Source organism: Trachinotus anak, unplaced genomic scaffold (assembly GCF_046630095.1).
Source record: "Trachinotus anak isolate AG129_WGS33_773 ecotype Australia unplaced genomic scaffold, CSIRO_AGI_Tana_v1 ptg000003l, whole genome shotgun sequence".
NCBI classification, from domain to species: Eukaryota; Metazoa; Chordata; class Actinopteri; order Carangiformes; family Carangidae; genus Trachinotus; species Trachinotus anak.
Genome location: NW_027273854.1, coordinates 4,753,800 through 4,781,776, shown reverse-complemented (window position 1 = coordinate 4,781,776; position 27,977 = coordinate 4,753,800). Strand labels below are relative to the sequence as shown.

The following is a 27,977-nucleotide window of genomic DNA, read 5'->3' as shown; positions in this document are numbered from 1 at the left end:
TCGTATTTGCCAATATAAGCATCTTATCAGGCAAAAGTCTCATATGATTTGCAGAAAACAGCTGAGCTGCAGACTCCACTGCAATCACAAAGAAACCGGAAGCACACTGTCAATCACAATGACATTGTGAACCTCTGCTGGGACTTGGTGCAATAAAAAACACACACTTGAGCACTTGCAAGCGAATCCATAGGCGTCAACGTGAGCCGGAGGAGACATGTGACAAAGTGGGCGAGGTGTGCCATCTTGTGGAAAAACATCAACATTGCAGTCCACATGTTTCACGTCATTTTCTCAATTCATTTCCCAGTTCACCACCTTGCAAAACTAAGTTCCAAACAAATAGACAGTTTACCAAGTTCACATCACAACTGATTAATAACCAATAAATAAGTGTAAAAGCAGCAGAAGCTTTGAGAACATAGACTTTATTCATTTCATATAAAAATGACACAAAAACTTGAAAAAAAAAAAAAAAAAAGTTGAACAGGTGCTTCAGGTAATCGTCACAGGGGACACGAGCCAGCCTGCAGCGCAGACATGATCTCACCAGGGGCCACACCAAGGGTCACACACCTTCACATCACCGCCTCAACTGTTTCTCCTCTCCTGCGCACGGAGGCAGACCTGTACAGTGAACCACCAGCAGAGGCCGGGATAAGCCTGGGACAAACCTCTGTAACCTATGCACTCCTCCTTCCCTGCTTTTCCTCTCTTCCTACATCCCCGACTCCTCCTTACACTCCTCCTTTTTTCCCCTTTTCTCCTTCGTATGGTTTTCCCTTTTTTTTTCCACTCAATCTTCCTTCTGACCCTTCATGTCCCTGAGCCCTCCTCCTCTGATTGGTTCCAGACGTGCCACTGAGCTCTTCTTGCCGACTCAACATTCCACAGCTGGAGACTGCACACACACACACACACACACACACACACACACACACTCCTATTTACTCCCTCTCTTCCTACCTTCCCCCTCTATCTTAGTCCAACTCACAGAGCAAAAAAAAGAAGAAAAAAAAAAGCTGTTTTTTTTTTTTTTTTTCACAGCAGCTCAGTGAAACACCAAAAGCCTCAGACTGAAACGGGTCCAAAGCATTCCTCTCTGAGCAGGACAGAAATGCACTCAGAGGCGAGAGCTGAAGGAAAAAGAAAAATGTTAAAGGAGGCAAATGAAAAATCTGGTCATTATTATGCACAAATGTGAAAAAAAACTGGTTTTCTCTAACGAAAGTGTGAATTCAGTTTTAAAACATTTTTTGGCTCTCATATATACAACACTGTCATTCACATGAGGGATGTTTTCCTTTGTGGGGCAATGAGAGGTTCAAGTGTTGGCAATTATCCCATAAAAAGTAGGAAAGTTTCCAAATGTCCTTTACCAGTTGTTCTCGAGTCAAAACACGATGAAACCTGCGTCATTAAAAAGGTGAAAAATTAAGGAAAAATAGCCTAGTGATAAAACATACAAGAAGGTTAATTGTGGTCCATAAAAATGATGAATCAGACAAATATCAAATTGCAAAACCTTTTTTTCACAGCGCATACAAAGAAAATTACTGTCCTTAAAAAAAAAATGCTGAATCAGCTCCAGATGGTGGCGTGAGGAGCCAAAAGAAAGAAAAGTTAGGAATCACAGAGCAGCAACTGTGTCTCAAGGATAAAGACTAAAGGCAAGCGTATGACTAAGATTGATTTAGATCAAGATAATAGTAGAAAGTGCCAAAATGTACACAGAGCCATAGAAGCTCATTTGATGACAAACCTCAAGTCCTGCGGTACCAAAAAGACAATGGAGTCTATTTAAAGACCAGCTTTCAACACTAGGTTCTACTTATGTGCACATTTTTAGTGTACTGCCCTCAGACGCTTTGAGGTCACTGGTCCCTGTCACCTTCCACACATTCACATTTGGACTTCTTCCCCCCCTCCGCTCGTCCGCCAGCTGGTGCTGACGTGTCGGATCGGAGAGGAGGAGAGAGGCAGGCTCACAAAAAGCACACATGCATCATCAGTAACAGTCCTCTGCAGCTGCACGGATAATGACAAATCAACGGGAAGGACATGAACGCGGTAGTGAAAACAACAAAAACACACCTCAAGGTCAGGTTAATACTGTCACGGCAAAGAAAACTGCAAAACTGAAAAAATGAATTTGGTCCTGAAGAAGACTGACTGTGTATTTAGAGGACAGAGACAAATGGTTTTCGTTAGGAGTCGATTTGTGGCTGTGATTGTCCTTTTTTTTTTTTTTTTTGCTTTATAAGTCTCTCAATCAAAATGGGAACTAGAAAGGAAATATACACCCAGCATAAATTTACTTTGGCACCAGGGAAGACAACGAGGAGTCATTTCATAAAACCGATTTTATGCTGAATTTTTCCAGCTGTAATAAAACTAATCTCCCATTGGATCCATCTATGGCCTTCGTGGATGTTTTTAAGTAAACGCTGTACATGATCCGATTTGTCTGGAGAGAAATTTGTAGAACTGTAAAGTCTTTGCAAAGAGGATTGAAAAGGCGGTTCAATTTAAAAACTAAATATCTGCTGCGTTCTACACAGCTCTTCAGCACTTTAAAAATCTTTTTTTTTTTTTTTGGTTTCAAAGGAGACGACAAAATAAAACCATAAATGCCACAAAGTGTTTCTGAGTCAGCACACTGAAATCAGCCTCTTCTGCGTCAGGTCGGGTCCAGTCTTGGGTCGGTCGGCGCCTCGGTCCGGAGGCAGCTCTGCTACTCTGGCTGCTCGTTCAGCTCCATGTCGGACACCAGGATGTTCTTCTCGGTCTGCTCGGTGAGGCTGGAGTTGGTGCGGCTGTAGCGGGCGCCTTCGTAGGACCCCCGCAACCCGACAGTTCGCCGACGGTACAAGTAGATCACACCGACGATCAGCACCACCAGCACCAGGCCTGTCACTATGACGACAATCAGGGTGGGCAGATGGTCGCTATCCACTGAGGCGCAGACAGAAGATGGAAATCTGGGTTAACATACGCACTGCTGATTCAACCCCTGGTAAACAGACATGTTAAGTTTCAAGAACATGGCGGCTGATAATCATACTTACATGTTACAGCTGAGGTTTCAGCACCTGCAATCAGAAGAAGGGATGGTGAATTAATTGCTTTTAATTGTACTGGATTTAAGCCACGTCTCTCAACACTACAACCCAGTCAAGGGTTTACATTTATGAGAAATAGTATGAGAACCTCTTTGAAATTATAAATCAATATTTAGTTTATTTATTGCTTTGATGCATCATCATCACCATGAAACTTTGAAAACAATTGAATTTTCTCTGGTTTTGTTTTCGGACTAGTTTGCACTGAAACTCAGCAGACTCAACTCAAACCACTCGTGTGTGCTTACTGCGTGGCCGTTTGCAGATGACTCCGTGTGTGCGGTTCCTGCAGGAGCCCGGCTTCCATTGACCGCTGTTGCTCTGGATCCAGAAGCAGGAGTTTGGAGACAGGACAGAGAAGGCCAGGTCGTGCGCTTCCCAGTTGGTGTATGACATCTCTGTGTCCTCACTCCACACTAGACCTCTACCTGCAGCAGGAACACAAGCACACACACTCAGTCTCAGTCTCAAGCAGGGTTTCAATCACAGGTAGGTCTGACCCCCCTGGTTCAGACTTGGACCCCCCCAAAAAAGAGGTAAACACAACAGTTTGTGGGGGTAGAAACATATATTCTTACCTGTAATTGTAAATATTACAATATACTTCCCATATTCATGCGTAAAAGAATCTTGTGATATGATTTCAGACACCTTTAGCCTCAAGTTTAGCTAACTAATGTTAGCTAGTTTCGAACTTTAGCTTTAAGCAACAGTTAAGCTACCTAATATTAGTGCATTACTAACTTTTGCCTTAAGTTACAGTTTAGCTACTTAATGTTAGCTATTTTCTAACTTTTGCCTATAGTTATGGTTTAATAATGTTAGCTAGTTTCTAACTTTAGTCTTTAGCTACAGTTTAGCTAACTAATGTTAGCTTGTTATTAACTTTAGTCTTTAGCTACAGTTTAGCTAACTAATGTAAGCTAGTTTCTAACTTTTGCTTTAAGTTAAAGTTTAGCTACTTAATGTTAGCTAGTTTCTAACTTTTGCCTTTAATTATGGTTTAAATAATATTAGTTAGTTTCTAACTTTAGCCTTTAACCACAGTTTTGCTAATTAATGTTAGCTAGTTTCAAACATTAGCCTTTGGTTACAGTTTAGCTAACTAATGTTAGCTAGCTGATAGTGTGCCCTTTAATTTCTAGTGTTCGTTTGGCATTTCATTACCAATATAAAATACAGTATATTATATATATATATAGCAAACACTGGTCCTCAGTCCTGAGCAGTGAGACAATGCAGGGTAAGTTGTTGTAGACATTGACATTAATAGTTAGTACAGTGATTAATTAATAATTATTAATTAATAGAATTAATCAGTATATCATAGAGTTTCATCATAGCATGTTCTCTGTTGAATCTTAGAGGTTTCCAGTATAAGATTTAGTTCTTCCTCTTAGCTTACCAGGCATGTTTCTGGGCTTTTTACTCATATTATCTAATAGTGTGATAATAGTGCTGTTTAAGTAAATTAACTTTTCCAAGATACTGCACCTTTGCTTTATCACATTTATTTGACATGAGAGAAACAATCTCAATCAGGTTTCTACTGCTTAATTAATTCTTTCATGATTAGTCTATTTTAAAAAATCACAATCAATCAGGTTAAACATATTAAATTAGGAAAATTATCTGCGAGCAGAGCAAGATAATTTGACTAAATGTGGCACAAAATTAATCAGCTGGGATTTAGACTTTTGAAAACCTGAGAGTAAGTCAGGCTGCTGCTATGGAGAGATGGAAAGGACTGTGTGTGTGTGTGTGTGTGTGTGTGTGTGTGTGTGCGGCTGGACCTTTCACACTGATGCCCAGCCAAGCTCCATTTGCCTGTTCTGCATAGCTCTTGATGTGTTCTGACACAAATCCGTTCTCTATCTCATCCAAGATAGACAGAAGTTCTGCTCCCACTAGAGGAGGGAAAAAGAGAGAAACAGAGAGAGACGGAACAAATCAGAATTGATCATGTGGAGAGATTCAACAATGATGCATCAGGCTCAATGAAGCACTTCTAAATTTAGACATATTGATGCATTTGGTCAATTATGTTTGCGGTGGAGAAGGTCAGAAGTGGTTTAATTGGATTTCAATTCAGTGTCATGAGTATGAGCACAGTCTGACCAGTGTAGGCGTGTGGGGGAGCCTCTGCAACTCTTCCCCCTACCTTTTTTACAGGATGTGCGTGCATCCTGCTGCAGCTTAAGCCTTTGCAGGTTGAAGGCGTAACAGTGGTTTCTGAAAGGCACCCATGACCACTCTCCCACAGCATGGGGGCAGTTGCCATGGTAGGTCCACCGGTGAACCACAGGCTCATCTGTCAGGGAGAAAAACAACAGGGATCAGGGTAAATGAATGCTAAGTTTAGGTTAGCAAACACTGCTGTTATATTGCACACACATACCACTAATTTGACAGATAGCAGCCTCCAGTTTAGCATCACACGGAGTCGTGGTCCACTGCCCAGTAGTGGTCATGTGACCGCATCCAGCCACCTGATTGGGCTCCCCGTCTTTCCAGTTTGTATATGACACTTCTTCTTCACCCATCCAGGTGAAGCTCCGTCCCTGAAAACATGAAAATAATAAGTTTCACATCGCTGCCTGATGTAGGCTCGTGAACACTGTTGTGCTTATATAGCATATTTCAAGCAAGTTAAAAGGCTCACTGCGTAGTTGTAAAGAGCGATCCATGCTGGCCGGCGCAGGCTGTTGATCAGCAGCGTGAGGTAAGCCTGCTGGTAGGGATCCTTCACTGTGGCCAGAGTCCCATTCAAAGATTCGCATAGATGCAGAGCGCCGGTCCAGTCCAGGCGCCTCTCCACCACGCGGTACGTCACTCCACCCAGCTCCACAGGCTTTGACAGGGAGGCAGGGATCAGGGCAGGTGCAGGGGGTTGATTTTGGTCTAGAGACACAACAAAGATTTAATGTAAGTCCACACACTTCTGTTTGTTGTGCAAGAGATCTCCACTTTTAAAGCACACAGTGTCGTGGTTATAACTGAATTTCACACCTTGATGCGTTTGACAAATGTAGCCATTCTTTTCCATCTCACAGGCTCGGGAAGCCCACATGCCGGTGTTCTTCTGAGGGTTCCCATGAATCATCACCACACAGTTTCCCTGAGAGGTGACAGTGACATCATCAGAACAGGAAGAAGATCGTGGACAACACCATGACATGAGTGGCGATTGGTGGGTGTTGTGAGTACCCGGGTCTTGTTGTGGTGTGGTCCGCTGTTGTCGAGTGGCTCTCCAGGGCCCCAGTTGGTGTAGCTGAGCAGGCTAGTCTTGGCCCACTGGAAACGACCTTTAGAGTCTGATGTCAAACCCACCCAAAGGTCAACACTGGCATTGTTCAGCAGGGTGGTGACAAAGGCTGTATGAGGAACATATGAACAGTTATAAATATAAGGACAGAAAAGTGCAAATGTGAAAATCTAAACTATCCATCAATTAGTGACAAATAAGCCTTAAATCCCTAAGAAAATAAAATGTATAATAAACTACATCCATTTGTTGCTGCTCACAATGACAGATAAAACTAATTCGCCTTCTAAATATATTTAGACCCTAAAAAAGCTATCTGCATTCAAGTGGAAAAGTAACTTCACAAACTTGAAATTGGGTCAACCCTCCACCCTCCACCACCCCTCTGCTTGTGCCTGTATGCCAACTGTAATCTGCTGTAATTACCTTGCTCCAGATGATTGGACACCACTGCCAGTACACCTCTCTGAGTCTCACATTGCGACTTGGATGCGGACCATGTGACCCGGTCTGACTGATGGAACACCTTGAAACACTGCAGAAACAGCAGCACGGCTCAGGTTAGGTTTGATCAGGTCGAGTTAGGACAGCAAAAGGTGCATGAACTAAAAGCTCAGCTACTTAGTGCTCAGTTGCTATGATTCACTGCTTGTTCGGAACTGTATATTTATTTGATGCAACGTGGTAAATACACTATGAAATCCTGGTGTGTTATATGTCTACCTTATGCTGATAGGAGGCCCATCCATCAGGACAGCCTGCAGGTGGGTGGGGGGATGATGGAGTAGGAGGAATAGTCCCTGTGACATTCACTCTCTTGCAGATGTAGGGCAGGTCAGAGTGGCACTTTTGATCAGCCCAGTCCGCTGTTAGGAAGTGAAAAACACAAGCTCATGTACAGTAAGTGTACTGCATTAGCTTCAGTGTCCTGAAGTTATCTGTTTTTTTACCTTTGCTGGCGGACATGTGGACACACTTGCGATCGCGGCTGAGCGGGTGCGGCCTGCCAAGAGCCCAGGACACATAATTGAGCACAGAGTGGTCAGACCAGCGGAAACGGCCGTCGTTCTCGTAGGTGTGAAGCCCCAGCCACCAGTTGTCACCCTCCATTTTCACCATCTGAACGTCAGAGAGAGACAGTGAAAAAGCCTGTTGAAGCTACAGTGTCCTTTAAAAATACAAGGCTTGTCTGTAGAGATTTATACCACAGCGTTATTGTAAATACACGGTTATACAATCCTGACCTGCAGTTACACAGTGTGGTTGCTGTGCAGAACACAGACACCATAATTAGTGGTGACTTTCACACACAGGTTCGTGCTTGTTAGGTATATCTCTTTGTGATGTTAAGACGGGCTGCTCGCTAAGACCAGCGTGATCAACTGCATTTTTGGATCAAATCATTTTTAATAAAGTGTCCAGTGCCTTGCGTAAAGTGTTGGCCAGGAAAGCCTCTTCCTCAGCTGAGTGGACGGAAGCCAGCGAGGAATCAAACCACGAGCAAATCCTCTGGGCCTGGTCCCAAGTGGTGCGGTGGTCAAAAAATTTATACTCAGCCTCCTGGAAGGCAATCCACTCCGGTGAACTGGCGCCTGACCAACCAGGGTGAGACATAAAAGGAAGGTTTTCAAATAAACACTCAGGAGATAGTTTCAGGATGTGGAGAGGTGAAGTTGAAAGCTAAGAAAATAAGACTAACCTTCAGAGACTTCTGGTTCCTTCACAATACTACCTGAAAACACATCGACAACAGGGAGGTTTATTAATGAAATACAAATGCCACCAACATGAGATGTAGATGGAAAAAAGCAAATACTAGATGACCTGAAACAAAAAAAACTATATTTCAGCTGTAGAATTTAGGAAAGTCCAGGACTAATGTACTAATCCAACCCACAGAACCTTTGTTTAATATGCCCAAAGAAAAGGTCCAGTGCAGCTGTACCTCTGGGGATCTTGCAGATCCAGTCTAACTCTGAGTCACAGTGCATGGCCAGCCAGGTCATAGTGCCCAAGTCTGCTGCAGCACACTGCCGAATGTTGTAGTAGTAGCGGCCAAAGTTCTGGTACGTGAACTGAGACACAGGCAAAGATAAACAGATTCTGTTTCAAGCATTTTTTGAATTCAGAATCAGCTGGTACACGGTTAAGCTGCGACTGTCTGGACCAGGTATCGTTGTCGATACTCACAGCCAGTCCATCACTCCACTTCCAGCTGCCGTTGTCCATGGGGTTCCTGCGGTTCAGTCCAATCCAAAACCAATGCTGCTCATGGTCCTCAGATTCCCTGTGGACCACATCATCATGATCATGATCATGATCATGATCATGATCATCATCATCATCATCATCATCACATATCAGCTGGTCAGAGGTGCACACCTACCCGAAGGCCTCATGGAGGACCTGGAGAACGAACTGCTCCTCGTCAGGGCCGCTGATGCTCAGCAGGTTGGCTCCGTGTCTCTGGCAGAAGAGGTGAGCCTGCAGCCAGCTCAGCCTCTGCTCCAGCTGGGAGGAGTGAAACACCTGCACACACACAGGTAGAAATGACATGCATTGACAATCTGATTAAAAATGGCGTAAAACAAGCAGTCCTAGCATTGCTATTACTGCTGTTCATGACAAAAATGACTATTACTACTTATAGCTGTGTATACAACAAACTGTGTCCAGTTTTAGACGGAAGAAGCAGTGGAGAACTAAAAGTTGGCGCTAAAACAAAATAAAACATGAAAATACCCACTGATTATCTGAAAAAAATGCATCGCAGCAAGGCTGAAAACAGGAGTCTTAGTTATGAGAAGTTGGCACAAAGAGACAGAGGACGGCAAAGTAAAGTGTGGCTAAAGTTAAAAGCAGAGAAGTGATGGAGTGAAACGTTTCTGGGACGAACCTTGTAGCAGTAGCGCAGGTTACTGTTGCTCTTCCAGCCGCTGGGACAGGAGCCGCTGAGACTCGGGGTGGGCTGTGGGACGGGGGGCTCGGGGCTCAGAGACGTGTCCTGGTTCTGTCGGCAGATGAATTTCGCCTTCGATGACGCACATTCCTTCACCTCCCACAGACCTGTTGCGGAGCCCGTCACCATGGAAACACAGCCGCCGCGGACGTTGACTGAAATAGACACAGGGTGAAACGTAGGTGAGCGGAGAGAAAGAGAGGCTGTGCTGATGAAATGGGTGGAAATAGAGGATGATGATGCGGAGGAAGAGAAATGTCACCCTGCGCTCTGTTCCTCGAAACTGCCGTATGGATCATAGATGAAAACCAGTAGAGGCTGGGCTTTTAAGTGATGGACTTTATCTAAAAAAAATGTGCTAATGAGATTCAGAAAATGCTGCACGTAGGAACTTTTTCATCTTTTCTCCTGAAATGTCATGTTACTGTCACAAGCTCATCCTCAAGACAGTAGAGGTTTAGGGGCTATAATGAGTCTTTTTACTACTGCTCAGCCTCAGGTGCAACCTCAGGTGGATTATGAATAAAGCCTTATTAGTACTAAGAAGTGTCAATTCTAGACATAATATGATAAAAACCTTCAGAGAAAGTTGAAAATCATCAGCCTTTAACCATCAAACCCAGCTAAAGCAACATACTAGGGCTGTGCAGGGGTCAGGCAGTCCACATCTTTGGATCTATCAGTGACTGTAAAACCAGAGGACTCGCCCCCACAATTGGGTTTTAAATATGTCTGAAGGTCTGGTTTGGAAATTATGGCCACTTTGAATCCAAAATCCACAATAGCCTGGATTTTCAAAGGAGAATCCTCCTGTTTTCTGCCTCATTCTTGTGCTGCTGCCATGACAGTTTGTTGGAAGACAAAACTATGACAATTCCAGTTACAATTTCCTCAACAAACCGGTCCAGTTGTGAGAAATAAAGTTTATATCAGAACATACGCCTGCTGTCTGGTTTAGACTGGTGCTGATAATTTTCTTAGATAGGCAGATTGCCATCCAGTCAAAGATGCCGTAGAGCCGAATCAGGATATATACAGGATGAGGCTCTGAATCTGTGTTTTGGCAAAAGAAGAAACACCTGGGAACAATCCAGCTTCTCTACTTTTGGATTAAATCCAAAACTGGCTCTGGTTCAGAATACAACTCATGATTTAGACAACTGAAAATCTCCAGCTACATATTAGATGAAACTTTAATGATCCCCTCAGGGGAAAGAACTCTTCATAGCAAGAAGGATAAAGAAACAGACAGGCAGTGGGGAGGGAAGACTCTGTATGTAACAAACAATAAACAGAACACAATGAAAATACTGCAGAAGATATAAAGATATAAAATAATGCACCTTGTATATGTAAATATGCAGTATGAACTCCATATGATATTAACCTTATTTCTCTAATAATTTACATCCGTAAAACTGACAGTAGAACTGCTCAACCACAAACATTAAGACCAATAAATTACTTTCCACTTGTCTGTTTTGAGAACTGGACTGGTTGTTGCGCTGTGACCCACCTGGCTGGTCTCGATTCCAGTTGGTGTAGGACACCTCATCCCCGCTGAGCCAGTGGAAAGAGCCGGGGCTGCTCTGGTCGTGGAGGCCGATCCAGAAGGAGTCTGCAGAGCGACCAAACAGCAGGCTGTTGGCGAAGGCCTGCTCGAACCTTTGAAGATTTAGAGAGGCTTTAAGGACGGCAGCACTGACACAGCAGACTGTGATGTCTTTGAACTGCCGCGAGGGAGTGTGTGTGTGTGTGTGTGTGTGTGTGTGTGTGGCTGTAGGTCTGTGTATGTTGATGTGTGTTACCTGTTGGTAATGGTAACAAGGGCGGCTCCGTGGTCCTCACAGGATTTCCTGGCCTCATCGAAGGTGAGCAGATCTTCTCCCACCCAGTAACAAGCTGGACTGTGCCATTTCCAGCCCTGAGAGGAGAGGAGAGGAGAGGAGATGGGAGGGTAGAGAGGACGGAGAGGAGAAGGGAGGAGAGGAGGAAAACAACAAAATAAACCATTCAAAGAGTGGAAACTTCTACAGAGGCTGAGCAGCTCTTTAAATTTGCTAATTCAATCATTTAAAATCTGGATCTGTATGTGCGTCAAAACAAACACAGGATCATTGTAGCTCATGCTGATGTTTTGTATATAAGACAATGCAAGAATTTAAGTGAGTCAGACTCATGACTCCTGAGTTTGGGGCATTTAAAGGGATCATGTTTCACTTACACCACAGACTTAGGCCAACAACAAATTGGCCCAGTTCAAGGAAAAAAGAGCATCAAATAACTCAGAAGTTTTTCAGGGAAGCGGGATTACTCCACTCCATACTTCCACTCACCACAAACAGTAATCACTTTATTCATGCCCTTGAACTTCCACTAGCTTTTCCCTCACATCCATAAACTCCCTTTAAACATCCTACTAAACTAGTGACAAACAAATAAACAACACCTGAAACTGGAGGTATCTCCGAAAACTATTTATTTTATCACTCAAAACAGGAAATCCACTTCTACAAGTCGACTTTATCCCAAAGGCAGAATTAAAAAGAACAAGTCTATGCAGAAATAACTTTTCCTTGGCCTCAGTCGCTCCTGCCAGCTCATGTACTGTAGTTGTGGACGTGTACAGACGCAGAGCGCGGCCAACTCACACAAGGTCACGAGGGGCGAGATATTGTGCAAGACATGAAAATTGTGAGACAGTTTGTATACAGCTTTGTGTGAATGAGCTCAGCCTCTGGTTTTTTGTGAAACCACTTCTGAGATCGACAACAGAAGCTTGAACGATTAAACCTGCCGGAGAGACTTGATCTGTCGAAACTTGCATCTTCATAACATTCATCCAGCTGGGTCAAAGCATCTAATGACAGACAGCTTATTCCCATAACGTGGGATTAATAGAAATATTTTCGCCTTGTATGTGGGATTGTTATGAAATATTACACCTGTTTTCACCAATGTGACTGTTTTCTTTTTTACTTTTAGAAATCACATTGAAGCTCAGCCATTCAAATGTCATATTCAACCACATACTCTCAATGTGCTTCGGTCAGAATCATCTGAATTTTCACGGGTGGAAATATTCCCACGACTTTGAAAAACAACAGACTGAGACCAGAGATTTCACATTTTCAATTATTTCAGGGCCCCCCCTGTGGATGAGGGGCCTCAGCAGCTGCTTACACCCGGGACTAGCTCTGACATTAGCAATCACTGCTCTCCAATCTTGCTGTTTAATCACACATGAAGCCACCGATCACCATCCTTGGAAAAAAAAAAAAAAAAAAAGAAAAAGAAAAGAAGCGCACTGCTGCAGCCAGTTGGTAAAATGGCAGCTTTACAGTAATGAGCAACCCATAATGTTTTCTGAGAGATGAGCTCAGCGCTGGATGGGGTAAATGGTTCGGGGGATCGTGTGGTGTAATGTCGCTGAAACGGTCAGCGGGCCTTCTGTTGCTGTTGTTTCACATGTTGCGTGAGGGTGAGATCATCTGTTCGAAAACAAACCGCACTGCCACGGGGCCCTGCGGCGTGCGCCACGCCAAATGACCCCTGTCACATTACCACCCATAATGCCTCCTAACTCACCCACCCCCCTCCCTCCCTGCCATAGAGACCGGGTAAAGATTCATTACACCAAACAAATGGTCCGTCCATACAGAGACGCTTGTTGAAAGTAACAGCTGAGAAGCAGCACGACCTTCAGCTTCAGATCGTTTGCGCCATAAATCAAGACACGCACAAAAATATAACACTGCTGAAGGGCACGGAGACATAGAGACGCACATGATGATTTCTTTTCTCACTATGTCACTCATTATTTCAGAAAAATAATTTTAAAAAAACACTGAACGTTGCACTAGGACAGTGAACATTTTCATCAATGCTCAGGTAAGGACAGGTCAGGTATGAGAGGCTGCTGGGTCTCATATAGAGAGAGTTATGATATGTGAGAGGTGTAGATGGATTTTCCAGATGTGGTTTAATTCACCATGTTGGTACAAGGAGAGGGCAGTATAATGCATATTAATGTTCATATTAATGGACTGTATACACTTGATGATATGATACAAACATCGATTGCCTTAAATACATAATTATTTTTCTGCTTAGCTTGATTTGGACTCAGAAACCTATGTGTTAACCTAAAAGAGTGTGTGCATGTGTGTGACAAGAGCTCATCTGGTGAGCCTGTTAACCTCCCAGGTCTTCAGGGAGTGATTTATATTACAGTTACAGACTGGGGGCGGACTAGTGGTTCAGCGGAGGGGTGAGCGATGAAGGGGAGCTCTGGGAAAAGGGGACAAGGATGAAGGAATGGCTGAAATATTTAGAATAATAATTACGCTCCCTGTAACACTACAGACTGTCAGCAGCTGGAATAAGAGCGCTGAAATGTTGCAGGAGATCAGAATAGAGTCTTTATGGTGTAAAAGGTCGAGGGGAAAAAACGAAGCATTGAATGCAAAGAGAGAAATAGAGCAATACTTGTTTGCAGTCTTGGTGCTGTGGCTTCCCATCACTCTTTGTTCCTGGTTTCTTGCAGATGGAGGGCAGGGTCATGTTGCAGGGGTTGTCATCCCAGCGGCCCTCCTGCACATGTAAAGAAGGGCACAAACAGAGAGAGAGAGAGAGCACAGCTGTTAAGTATATACAAACGGAGGAGAATCGTTGACAGCGAGAGTTAACAAGGTCCCAGGGCTTTGGGGGCAGGGGGGGTCAGCGTAAGGGTGCAGAGGGGGGGGGGGGGGGGGGGGGGGGGGGGGGTCACTCACAGATCCCCAGATGGAGACGCAATCTTCTTGTGTGTTGCGGAAGTTATTGGGTTCAAAGGGGTGCCAGTAGGTGAAGATGACCGGCGTGTGGTCGGTCCACTGGAAGTCCATTTGCATGTCAGTGTCATGGAGGCCAATCCACAGCTGGTCAATGTCTGAGAGAAGACACAGATATACAGTCGGGTTAGTGGGACAATTGTGGAGGAAAGAAATAGGATCCAACTATGACCTTAATATAAAATTCTCACTTTTTCCATGAGGTTCAATAATTAAGCTGGAGCTGGATCCATGACCTAAAAATACGATTCCTCACTTCATGTGCTGCTTTTCAGCTCGGGAAAGAAAAGGTCTGGTTTCCACTACATCTGAGCTTGATGTGAAGATATGGACAAATAATGTAAAATGTAGGAAAACAGCTGGAAAGTTAATACAGTTGATATTTATTTATTTATTTATCCATCCTATCAGAAAACAAACCCAAATCTATCAGGAAGCTTTTTTAATTCCATTTTTTTAGGGATTGCACAGTTGAAACGTTGTTGTGTTTGTCCTGCCGAGCTTCACATAGAAACAGAAAAATAGAGTTGAAAGATGGCTGTGACAGATTTGAGTGTATGAACCTGCTGCATTTCAAAATCAGCTACTTGCACTTCTTTCTTTCTGTTCTTGGCTCAGTGTGATGTTTTCTTCTTCTACATTTCTACAGAAAAACATTAAACTTCCCCCTGTCGACAGTCTTTCTATGAAAATTTACATTTTATTCCTTTCCTTTAATAACTTGCGGGAAACCCCAGCCAGAGAAAACAGGTTACCAGAGGACTAGTTTAAGATTGAAATAGGAGTTGGACGTGTCAGAACAGTGGTTAAACAAAGACAAAGTGAGGGATGAATAGGATTTATGAGGGTTTCGTTTCGTTTCTGGCTCCTGATACTAGTCTAATCCAGAGGAAAAGTTACAAGACTACAATAAAATTAAAAAAAAGAACAAATCACCTTTCTTCAAGTTGCGCAGGATGAACTCCAGCTCAGGCATGGTGTGGATACTGACAAGGTTGGCCTCCATCTTCTGGCAGGTTTTCTGAGCTGTATCCCAGTCAGTCTTCTCTGAAGTCAGTTTGTAGCAGCCAGCCTGGAAGGCCTGCCAGCCCACATCACACTCATATTTCTCATCATCTGCCCACGAATCTGTGGGAGCGAAAAGATAAAACCCACTGAATTGTGGCAGGACTGTAACTGCTGTATTTCTCTTTCATGGAATAATACAAAAGCCTGAACACTGACCTGTAGTGAAGGGGTCCAGGGTGGCGTTGGGCCTCTTCTTACAGACGTATGGCAGAGCAACGGAACAATCCCGGTTTTGCCAACGACCCGACGACTCGGTTCTGATCACGGCACAGTTCTCCTCATCGGCGTGGTTTGGCTGGTCTGAGGATGACGGCAAGAAATTTAAAACTCTACAGAACATCACTAATGTCAAGATGCCATTGTTCAAGGCACTTAACCCTCAAATACTTGGGTGGTCAGCAGTAAAAGACTGTGGTTGTGCTGGACGCCTGCCAAGCGTGTCTTTGAACTCGGAGCAGACTGCTGCTAAAAATGAAGAAAGCATGCTCATTCAGCCTTCAGGGGGAAATAAATGTTTATAAAAAATATCAAGCTTCAAGCTTAAAAAAGGGCAGAAAAGGTTGATCTGGTTTTAGAGGCTAACCTTGCTCCCAGTTGAGATATTTAAGAGGTGAGGAGTCAGCCCACTGCCAGCCTCCGTTGATGTCCAGGTCATTGAGGCCGATCCACAAAGAGGCACTGTAGCCAGTCAGTAAACCTAAAAGAGCAGCACAACACCTTCCTCAAATGCTGTACAATACGACACAAGCAAAGTCACTCTGCTTTCTCTGTGCACAAGGAAACACTCGATACTCCTGCCTCCACATAGGCCCAGAAACCTCACCAGCCAGCCATGATTTGAACTGTCAGCACTGGATTGGGTAAATGACAGGACAGTTGAGTATAAATTGCCAAAGTGTGGACTGATATTGGCATGAGGGTCACAACACCCGAAAAATCAATGATTCCAGTTGGGAGAGTGAATGAGCAAACCAAACAGTCTGTGTTTGCCAGTGGGGCGTTATGCTGCACAGCACATTTCAATGATATTGATTTTTTTTTTTTTTTTTTTTATTTGTCACAGGCAAGTTAAGAAACTGAGACTGTGGCAAACATGGCAACATAGCCTCCTTTTGGTTTTATCAAAACATTGAGGTTATTACAGTCACCGTTTCTGAGATGAGGGCTCGGGCTGAAATTGAATCTATGGGACAAATGTGAAAATCAAGTAGCAACTTCCAAGGCTGAGAAACGAAGCCAACACAGGAAGTGCAGTTCCTTGAATGACCACTTGAGGCCGGCTCCAAAAGCAAGTTAATCCCCATAGACTCTCATGTTAGCAGAAATAAAAATGTTCACAGCCTGGTACAAAAACAGTTTTGGTCTCTGTAGCTAATTTCTTGCTTTGTCATTTGTCATTTCATGACAAATGTACCAGGGTTGAATTTTTACCTAACTCACCCGTCTGAGTTTAAGGCTAAATGAGTGGCAGGTGGGTGAGTGTACGCTCGCCACAAACGGATCAACATTTTTGGATTAGCCGGGAGTTAGGCAACTTCAGGCACTGCCAAGATGGCGTTTGAGGAGCAGCCCACTCTGAGCTTCAGTACTGCTCTTCAGAAACCTATAGGTGAAGTCACGGAGGCTACGTCCATCTTTATTTACAGTCTATGGTGAAAATCCTGAAGTTCAAAATAACCCTATTTTTTTCAGCATGTAAACAAATTATTTAACTGTTTGCTCATTATTGATCGATTTGAGGTTGCCACATATTTCTCAGGATTTATTTGCTGATGTGTTCAGATAAACTCTGTCTATATACAGTGATAATCTGTTCTGTTGAGGACCAGTTACCAGGATTTAACAACCAGTGTAAATGATTTCATGAAATAGGTTCAGGTTTTATCACCACTAAAAAAAAAAAACATATTTATTTAAGTATATTTCAGAAAAGCAGCTTCAGCAGGAGGGGACAGCTCTTCACATACATGTACATTGACTTTACCATTGATGTAGGTCTGCTCATGCAGCTTGGTGATGCTCAGCAGGTCTGCCCCTTGCTGCTGGCAACTGATCCGAGCCTCGCTCCATGACAGCGTAGCCTGGAAGTTAAACTGGTAACAGCTGTCTGTCAGCGGGTCAGTGTCCCAGAATGTCTCACAGCCGCTGCCTGACAGGGAGGGGGGAAAAAAAAAGATAAGAAGCCAGTTAGACCTGAGGAGAGAGCAGGAGGAAACAAGAATTAAGTGTGAGGAAACTTTGAGGAAGCTCACTGAGTTTCTGGCAACTTTTCCAGCGAGCTGAGAGATGTAAACAATACAGTGCTGAACTTGCAAAATGATGACTCACTCTTGACTGGGCAAAACCCCCACCGCTCGTCCTTGCCATAGTCAAAGGTGGTGGCGCACCAGAGGTGACCATCCTCGCGCCCGATGCTGGTGCAGCTGTGGAACCACTGGCCGTCGTACAGGAAGGGCAGGTAGCAGGGGCGGCCGTGAGAGTTCCCCTGGATCGTGTAGATCTCTGGGGAGCACAGGGGGGGGGGGGGGGGCTTTAAATCCCTACATGCGGCAGCAGAGATGCGGCTCACGCGTGTTGTCTAAAGTCAAGGCTGCGCACTGTGCTGAACTCAAATACTTTATCTGTTTTCTCAGAGACTTGGATAATCAAACAGAGGGTGAAAATAGAGGATGATGTTCCAGTCAAAACAAGGAAGTGAAATAGTGTGCAGCAGAGGGAAGAGTCAACAAATAAAATTGGGCATGTTACCAGGAAAACAGAGTCAACACAGAGTCAACACAACAAAAAGACTAGATCTGAATATTTATATTCCAAAGCAAAGATCGTGAAGAGATTACAGACAAATTTAGTCCAGTTCAACTAACGATCTGATTTCTGCAGTTTGACAAAATACCCTGAGGCTGCCATTCTACAGGAGTCTCTACTTTCCACCAGTTTAGTGTGGTGTGAAGAAAAGGGCAACAGAGAGAGAGAGAGAAGGGGAGAGAGGGAGAGGCTGGATCTGTAGTGTTACCAAAACACGTTAGGCCAATGGAAAGTAGGGCAGACATGTTAAACGAGGGAGGAAAAGATTTCTGAGGCTCCCTCCCTGACTTCCCTCTCTCCGCTCCACCGCTGTCTGGCTGCAGCGGAGCTGCTTCGGCGGCTGACTAATGTCAGAGGTATTCTCCTCTCCAGCAGCGAGCCGACTTCACAAAGAAACTTGTGAAGATCGGCACTTGAAAGTTAAAAATGTCAATGTGCCCAACTCCCTCGGCACAAAAAAAAAAAAAACTTTGGAGACTTAGGATGAAGAAGAAAGTAAAGAGAGGATTTTCTGATCTTACATTTCTGTCAGATCTGGTTTTAATTGCAATCGAGCCGAACCTGTTAACTACAGACTTGTATGGCTAACTGAGCTGCACAGTGCAGCCTGTCAACAACCAGCCGTGACATTTGATAATGGTAAGAATGGCACTGACAGCGGAAATGAGGCTTAGCTGCAAAAGCACCATGGTTGGATTTAATCTGGACTAAAAACAATACATAAATACAAATATACTTGAGGGGAAGGACGACTCTGTGTTTACTGTAGTTTACAAACACTGGTTGTGTTTTCCTTGGCTTTCTGACTGGCAGGCAGCCACTTGTCCTAAAAGATTCCCTAAAAGCAACATTTTGCTGTATCCATTTGATCGGATACAGCTGTGGCATCAACAGTGGGTCCGTCGGCTGCGCTGAGGCAGCGAAACACACAGTGAAGGAGCAACTGGGTCACTACAGCTGAGATGAGAATCATTTACAGACTCTTTGTATAGGTGCAATATCTGGGATCTCATTTCTGATTTTCAGTATATTAGTTTTATTTATTACTTATTTCTGAATGGTTTTATCTTTTATTTCTAGGCTCCTCCATCTTTCCTACTTTCTTGTTCATATTTCATTAAAAAAGTAACATAAAAATTCTTTTCAGACTTGATCAGCTGAGCAGGTTACATTAAGTGTGTGTATCTGTTATATATGTATGTGTGTGTTGTATTTTCTATATAAATGAGTGTTACCCAGGATTAATGGTTTGAAAAGTGAAGGTACTTCAGTGGAAATGAATGGCAAGAGGCACAGACTGTACATCAATCTGAGGAAAGCCTTGCTATGTAGATTGGAACTACTTTACTGTAACGCTTACCGCGATATGTCTTAGCACACAGGTCCTGCACGCCACCATGCAGAGTCCATTTGAGCTTGGACGGGGGGGAGGTTGAGGAGGAGTTCAAAATCGAGGGCGAGGGAAGGTAGTTGTTGAGGTTGTCCAGCATCTGGCCGCAGCTCCAGGTCCAGCGCACTCTGGGCGGCTCGCGGTCACAGGTGTACACGCCCAGAGGAGACTTTTCCGACCTGGAGGTGAAGTTACCCGTGGTCACGCCCAGGCAGAGCGAGGAGCCCAGGTTGAACAGGCGTCCTCGGGTCACCCACTTCCAGCGCTGGTTGTCTTCCTCACAGGAGGCTGACAGGATGAGGGAGTGATCCCGCACCCCCAGGCACCCTCGGGCGCCCTCATGGAAGAAAGCAAAGTCGTCAGAGTCCTGCGGCGCTGTGCAGAGAGAAGGGAAAACAGCGGCATCAGTCGATCCTGCTGATGAAAACAGGATCACATGTTGGCAGCTAGTGTGGGGTCAGGAACTGGATCAATATCTGCATTAACAGATGTAGTGCTGGGTTATAATTACTGAGTGGTGAACTCTGACGCCCTGCACGTACATCAGTCATATCAATCCCCTAATAATCCTGTAATAATCCTAAAATCCTGCACACACATTATATGACAGGGGTCTCAGCAGGAACTAATTGAAATGACATGCAATAAACTGCGAAAAGTGCTTGCATATGTTTTTTATGCAAGGTTGGCAATTACGGTTGAAGTATTTCACCAGGTCTGAAGAATTCCCCCTGTTCCCAAGTTTAACCTGGAGTAGCCTCCCTTCTGCACTGCTCACTGCAGTGTGAGGGGTCTGTTTCTGCTGGTTATGCAGCTGCTGGTGGATCTGAGGGATAAATACATAATGATCCTTATCCTGGGAATCTGTAGAGTGACTCACACATGTAACCAAAAGTGTTAACAGGTCTGAATTTGATTCATTTGACGAAACCGTAATGACCCTCAGGGGTGAGTGAAGTGTTTTCAGTCTGCTGACTGCTCACTACTGTACACTGATCTCTTTATAGGTTTCACTTCACTACGATTCACCGAGGAGCTATAGCTTCTTGCGAGGTGTCAGCCACAGAGCCTTGCAGTGCCCTCATATACGTTTCCGATATCCAAAATAAACAATATGTTCACAAAAAACAAAGAGTCACTGAAAAAAAATGTGTTGAACTTAACACATCCAGAGCAGAGGCTGGATGCCAGATGCAGTGACTGGAATTTCGGGAACAAAACCCGACACCCTTTCTCCAAAAAAATATGTGGTTTTGCTTCACTCCTGTTTTTCTTTTCTGTTCTTTTTTTTTTCTTGAAGGATTTAGAGATTGGTAACCAAGAAGCCGGGACTGTGACTGTGCCGGTGTGCTGTGGTGAATGTGTGTGAAGGTGGGAGAAAGAAGACAAAGAAATGCATGTCAGGAGTGTAGGAGTGACTCTAAATTAAAACTGCGTTACAAAAAAAAGAGAAAAAAAGAGAAAGAAAAAGCCCCAAAATGAACATAAATCTCTTCTCTCAGACCTGAGATTCAGAGAGACAGTGAGCGCCTCAGCATTCCTACTCGGCGGGCTCCTGTGAGAGGCCAGGAAGTGGGGTAGTTGGGAAAGATCACCGAGCATTTGGTTGAAAAACACGACTCTCATATGTGGGTGTTTGAGTCCGCTCGGTCTGCGGCAATCCCTCGTTTCCCTACCCCTCAGCTCAAACACTCTGAACCTCCTGTGCTGCTTTTACGGACACACAGACAATGGAGTCTCATGAAGAGCCCCATAAAAATCCCTGTAATCTGGAGGAGACGACCGACACACCCCCCTCGACTATTTATTTATTTATTTTTTTCCCTTGCGCTCAGGCTCTGTGGTTGAGTTTCTCAGAAGCAGTGTTAGCTCATTGGGTTGGTAGCAAACACAGTAACAGACTGGTTCAGCATAGGTCTGAAAGTGCTCTGTGTGTAATCAGACATAATCACCACCCTGCTCTTTTTATAAAGCCATCCATCTTACAGTGAGTAACACCCAGCTGCTGGGTTTGTTTTCTGCCGGCTCATTGTTTTAACCATGACAGACTCCAATCAGAGAGAGTGTGTTGCCTGACAGGGACACCAAATCCTGCAAAATCCTGTTTGGAGGGCTTCATGAAAAAAAACCAAACTCATACTGTATCCAATTAACAAAAAACATTTCAGTTGCTCCTGTGACAAAAACCATCTTTCCATGAGCCTGTTATTCTAGACCATTAATCCAGAGCTGGATAAAATATTTTAAAAAATGAAAGCAAAGACCTGTTTCTGTGGAAAATCACTGTCTGGTGGATCCATTGAGTCAAAATGTTTAAAGGCAAAAACATCACTGATCTCTGCCAAATCAACACCTTCTCCAGTTTTCTTCAGGTCTGATTAAAGAAGTAACGATTCACTTCATTATTGATAACCCTTGATCAACTAGCTAATCATCAGAAAATAGAGAAAAATGTCACAATTTCTCAAAGAGAACGCTGACTTATTTATATTATTTTGGCTGCGCAGCATCATCAGCGGATCACAAACTGGTACATATTTAGTCGATTGAGTCATTGATTAATCAACTAATCTTTCAGCTCTGAAACCATAAAGAATATGTTGAATTAAGCCCTCAGTGTTGTTCATTTGAACCTCTAAAAGACTCCAAGAATCTCTTTGACGTCTGTCACAACAGCCAATAAAATGTTGGAAATGCTGGGATCTTGGCTCAGGATCTTGTTACACTTCTCATCGCAACTAAAATCCATGTTGACACTCGATTCGCTCAAGTTACACAATGCAGACATCTCCACAAAGCCACGCACACATGCCAGTAAACCTCCATTGTGTCATAATGGGAATTAAACCCATTTCTAGAAACAGACCACAGAGTCAGCTTTACTGGTGCCTGTGGGAGGATTTTCACACCAGAACAATCCCAGTCCAAAGCAAAAACAAAACAACAACACTGCATTGCGTCCACTTCAGTATGTGAATATAAGCTCGGTATTAATGTGGTGACAATATGGGCAGTTCTAAGCAAAAGCTCCTGAACCACACAGCACAACCTGAGGCTGGGGATCCAGACAGCAAGAGGCGAATTCAAAAAGAAGTTTTAATTCCAGTCTGGAGGGGACACGACGGGATGTTTGATGTGAGAAAACTCTCGGGCAATCAGAGAGAGTGCAGAATTCCAGATTAACTTTAAGCCATTGAGCCCTGTGAAAGCTAAGCCACAACAGCTCTCCTGCTGTGATCTCATCCTCTTCTCTGCCCTGTCACCCCCTTTTTTTCAACGCTGGAGACAGTTTCCTCCTGAAGAGAAAGAGAGAGCGAGAGGCTGAAACCCACCGCCAAGAACAACCGGCCGTTCTCGCCAAGAGAGGCAGATATTCCCAGAATTTCCACCTCCTCAATACAGTCATCTGCTGGATCAGGTTTGAGGACAATGCTCAGGAATGTCATTGGCTTAATTAATAGCAAGTTTTTACTTGATATGTTATGTGAGCGCTGCAAACTTCTCAGTACCTTTGGTGGATGAGTGTGACTCATTGCTGGTGCCAGATAATTAAAAGTGAATGGACTGTATTTTTCCATTCATTTGTTTTACTTCATGTATATCTAAAGATCCCAACTGAAGCAGTGAAAGGGTTTTTCCATAATATTTTACTATTTTGACAGATATCTGAGATAAAAAAAGAGAAAAAAACAGTTTAACTGGTCAGTGTGACAAAATGGCAACCAACAAATAGGCAGGAAATTCCAGCCCGCTGTGTTTGTTTCTTTGGTGTTTTATGGTGGTCTGGCCTCTGAGGCAACACAAGCTGTGGATAGGTTTTACCTCATCCAAGAAGCACGGGAGAGGAGAGAGAGTGTGGGGGGTGGGGGTGGGGGGGCAGCAGAGGAAAGGGCATATTTGCATTTTGCAGCCACACTCAGAAACACAGCTAACTGGAACATTTGGGAAAGAGCATCTCAAATTTAGAAACCAGAGCGAGAATAAGTGTAGGCTGTCGAAACTTTCCATCGCTCCCACACTTCTGCACAGTGTAATGGAGGTAATGACTTATCACACTGCTGCTAATTGTAAGTAAGGTCAGAGATGCTCGCAGTTCGGCTGTGCTCAATGGGAGCAGTGTGGGATAATGAGCAACTTACTGTCTGGACACTTAAAAACACCACAGCAGCTGGAGACTCACTGTCATCCCACAGCGTTTTTCATGTGAACTTTCAAGCTCAAATAAACTCCATCCTGCTGAAGCTCTGTCAGTCATCAGAGCAGAGAGAAATATCTGAGTCTCCTATAAACGATCCCGGGTATCAGCAGTCCACGTCTATCTTCCGTCGCCTTGATACATTTGTAGGAAACAGTGGAGGACAAGACGAACCTCATTCCTTTTTAATATGACACAGAGCTACAAAGTTCATGACAACACGCTGAGCCGTTCCAGATCAAACGATGTTTTTCCACTGTTAAACTGCAGCGGGTGGAAAATGAAAAAACAATTCACATAACAAATCCAGAGAGACAACATTTCATCAAACCAATCAACAAACCCCTCTATCCCCTCGCATCTCATCCATTTGGTCTTAGAGTGATTGAAAGGAGACTCTCAACTTCAGCAACGGGGGAAATCTGGTGGCAGATGGGTGCAAAGTCATTTTAAGAAAATGAAGCGAACTGGGCCTCAGCAAGGAGAGCTCCAGATTATTTGGGCTGTTTATCTAGCTGTGTATTCTTAGGAATGAGAGCACGGAGCGTCAGTGTAAACACGCATAATCTCAAAATACCAAACTGCAGGACCAAACAAAAGTGTGGTAACTGAAAGTCTGCTGTCCTGTGCCTCATGTGATGATGCCAGTAAAGGGACTGTGGTAATTTAATAATATCAAATTGATTAAATGACAATAGATTAGAAACCAGGTTGTTCATCATTCTCCATAATGGTCTGCGATGACCCGGATTTCACAATATTTAGCCTGTAATTCAATCTTTTGATGCTGACTGCGTAAATTCTTTCTCTATATCTCATTTTCTGTGATGAAAAAGAAGAAACCATGCACCAACTTTTTTCATCTGGCTCACTCAGCGCAGCAGAAAAGCCACTGACAGGAGAGTGAAGTTGGTGAACACCAAGCTGAACGTGTTAATTGCTGCCTGTAACAGGATGTAAAGGTCACATCTGCCCTCAGGTCGCCCACTGAAGCGTCACCCCACGTCACTTTGACAATGCTGCCTAAAAAAAAAAACCTCATCCAGAGCACAAACAGAACAAATGCACGCAAAAGTGCGTTGCTTTGCGGCTTTGGATAAACTTTATGCATTAATACAAATCAAAACAGAGAAACTAAAGCCTGCAGCCCCCTTCCCTCCCTCCCCCCCCCCCTCCCCCCGTTTCTCTCCACATCTGTTTCCACTCACTGCTTGGACTTTTGGTTCGTGGCATACCAACGCACCAGATCCACAGTGCGCACAAACCAGCTCTCAGTTCACCGCTTTCTGGTGCGTTTTCTGAGCAGAGGCCGGCGCTGAAACAAAAGCACGCACCGCGGCTTCAAAGTGCCCGTTTTCAAAAGACTTCTGCGTGAATCTAACCAAACTAGAGTCGAGATTTTCCTCACCAGACACGCTCCTCTTCAGTTCCAGACTAAAGATGAATAAATATAAAGTGCATCTGTAAAGTACAAGTTGCCGATTTGTCCATGCTCCCCTTGATTCCTTGTTTCGGTGACGGTCGTTGCCTTGCATGCTCACAGTCACAACTAGACTACAACACACTCACACATAGACTCTCTCTCTCTCTCTCTCTCTCTTTTTCACACACACACACACACACACACACACACAGGCTGCAAAAAAAAAAAAAAAAAAAAAAGGACCGAAAACAAAGTGGAGCCGGGGAAGCAAAGAGCCGAGCGCTTGAGCTGAGGACGCGTGATGCAGAGCTGGTGGCGAGAGTTTGGCCGCTGGAGCTCCGTCTGCCTCACAGTCAGATCAGACTGAAATGAATGGAGCAGCGTCAACAGTGTGTGTGCATGTGTGTGCGTGGATGTGTGTCAGTGTTTGTATGGTTCCCAACATGAGGTCCGGGGACCTCTGGACGGCCCACGGCGCCGAGGAGTTACCTGGCTTCACTGAGCCATTGCAGGAGTCCAAGAAGTGATGAAATATGAACAACAGTGTTGTCAGCACGCAGCTAGAAAACATTAAGACCCTAGAAACCACTTCCAGTGATCAAAATTAAAACTTGGGCTAAATAAGTGCAGGAATTAGAGGTCTTTAGAGGGAGCAAATGCCTCTGTTTGTCTGGTGAAGAACAAACTATTATGAATGTGATGCACATAAAATAGCTAAAATGAATGTTTTATCTATGTGCTCCCAAAACAGTCTAATGAAGTCACTCTGACAGAGAAGTTGCATTTGTAACAATGGGAAATATTAAACAATTTGTGGATTCATTTTCTAACTAGAGGGATTGCTGGAACAAGGAAAAATGATGGTCATTCCATGTGTGTCTGGAAAGTTTGAGTGGATGAGTGGTGTTAAAAAAAAAAAAAAGATATACTGGGAGACCCTCCGTATCACGCTAGCTGCTGGGGGATGATTATCTTGGACAATTTATCATTTATAAAACCGACAAAAGAATGTTCCCTTGTTTCCAAGGTGTAGTTTTCCTAAGAAATCATCTCTTGAGTTTCTGATTTGGCTGTGAGTGTTCCCGCCACGGGCATGCATTTCTTGGCAGATAGGCAAAACTTGGCACAACGCCCGTCGCCAGCCTCACCACTATCTCTCTGTCTCGCCCACTAAGCACACAACCTACATCCTGAGCTTTTCCCGAAAGGAGCTGCGCTACTTCTATAACAATATTCTGTCGCAAACTTCTCAAACTTACTGCAGATCTTGCACGGGAACGATAAATCTGCGTAATCAATTACTTGCTACACTTTCCCTACCACTTCAGTATCATAAGTGACGTCTGTTTTTTTGCTTTAACTGGGAAATCCCTGCTGGCCTTGCTTGCCCTGGCGGCACACCCCTGCCTTATACTGACGTCATACTGTTAACATGAAGCAATGAGGGATGAATCTTTGCTCAAATCATTTTTCTGAGGGAGTAAACAGAAAATCTGAGATGCTGTCGGACTTACCTCTGGAATCTGGCAAGTCTGAATATGTTTGGAGACCAGCTGATTAAGAGGAGTGTCGCCTGTATTTAAAGGGAAGTTGGTGCGTTTTATTTTTGCTTTGCTGTCATAAATATTACATCAGCAAAGACTCGGCCGAGTCTGGCGCAGGACATCTGACTCAAGTGCTGTCAGACTGGTGGCCCGGGCCCAACAACCTACAACCAAGCCTTAAATACACGAGGAGTGGGCATATTCAGACCAGTTATGGCGGCGCCGTTTCCCCAATGCCAACGTACTCTTACCTTAGATGCAGGATAGAATCACACAACTGCTCTTTTATTAAATGACATGTTTACACAACATTGTATTCACATTCTCCTGGATACACACAGAGTAAAGCAGTAAACAGTCCAGACAACAGCAACAAAATCCATAAACCTCAGCTGTGAGTGAAGGAGTGTTCCTGGTTCATAAGCTGCAGCAAAAATCCATAAACTGCAGCAGTAAGTGAAGGTAAAAGATCAACAGCAGCTGTGCATGAGGTTCAAGTTACTGACAATAATAATAATCACATAATATTCATAAACATACAGTTCATTCATTTGAAAGCAATTTTGACTAAAAAGTTTAAATGCCATGTGACATTCTTGAACCCAAGGAGAGTTAAGTGACTCCCAAAGCTAGAAATCAGAGAATCCTAACATCACACTACACCTCAGACAACACAAGAGGCACTGACTTTAAGTACCAGTGGATGTATATTCATATTCATATTGATTATATGTCATAAGTGGCAAATGAAAATGTGGAATGCATGAATTGCATTAGTCTTTTTAATTGAACCCCCCCATTAGGAGCTATTCAGTGCAAGTGATGAACTAATACAGCAGAAAAACATCTGGAAATTAGATTTGCATACAGATGTCATAGTCTAAAAATGTCAAAGGCCTGCTTTCATCAGTCAGGCTACTGAAGTTATACAGCCGAGATTACTTTGAGCCACTGAGGGAATTTAATTACCTAACCCACAATCTACAGTAGCTGCTCAGGTCAGCAGTCATGTGACCCCACTTTACAGTAAGCATTAGAGCACAGATGAAAATGCAGTTATCCAATTTGCATTTTCATTTTCACATACTCATGTGGGCGTTCTATGACCAAAGCAAAATGAAAATTGAAAATCTGTTTGACATTTCATTTTCAAAGGCTTACCCTGCTTTACAGTGACAACATTCAAATACAATAAACAAACAGCGCACTCAGTCTATTGCTTTGCTTTTGATGTCTGGAGATTTGGTATCATAGTCACAAAATGTGCGTTCATGAGAAAGAGAGCAACAGATTTTGGCAACCCCATGACCTCCGTGCTCTCTACTGTGCATTCTTTGATGTCCTCATGTATTGTTTTATTATTTTGCAAGATAC

General features: G+C 43.8%; 1 protein-coding gene across 1 annotated transcript; it reads right to left on the bottom strand.

Annotated features, from left to right (window-relative positions):
* Positions 1–407: 407 nt before the first annotated feature.
* On the bottom strand, positions 408–25,735 carry mrc2 (mannose receptor, C-type 2). Its single transcript, XM_071468435.1, has 29 exons — positions 25,045–25,735; positions 19,412–19,816; positions 17,575–17,748; positions 17,231–17,395; positions 15,830–15,943; positions 15,403–15,546; positions 15,115–15,306; positions 14,122–14,276; positions 13,835–13,939; positions 11,155–11,270; positions 10,863–11,011; positions 9,284–9,501; positions 8,774–8,916; positions 8,578–8,674; positions 8,333–8,462; positions 8,087–8,119; positions 7,813–7,979; positions 7,338–7,506; positions 7,111–7,253; positions 6,814–6,922; positions 6,330–6,496; positions 6,132–6,240; positions 5,785–6,023; positions 5,521–5,683; positions 5,284–5,433; positions 4,916–5,029; positions 3,371–3,550; positions 3,069–3,092; positions 408–2,955 (listed from the first exon to the last, which is right to left on the bottom strand). Exons 1-29 carry the CDS (start codon positions 25,169–25,171, stop codon positions 2,735–2,737), a joined length of 4,422 nt encoding a protein of 1,473 aa, XP_071324536.1. The 5' UTR covers positions 25,172–25,735; the 3' UTR covers positions 408–2,734.
* Positions 25,736–27,977: the final 2,242 nt, after the last annotated feature.

Excerpts from the sequence above, each read along its gene's own strand:
- mrc2 (XM_071468435.1), bottom strand. The coding sequence starts at position 25,171 with ATGCAAGGCAACGACCGTCACCGAAACAAGGAATCAAGGGGAGCATGG. Across the intron at positions 17,749-19,411 it reads GTGTGCTAAGACATATCGCG|AGATCTACACGATCCAGGGG; the intron begins GTAAGCGTTACA and ends TGTGCTCCCCAG. Across the intron at positions 7,507-7,812 it reads TGGCCAACACTTTACGCAAG|ATGGTGAAAATGGAGGGTGA; the intron begins GCACTGGACACT and ends TCTGACGTTCAG.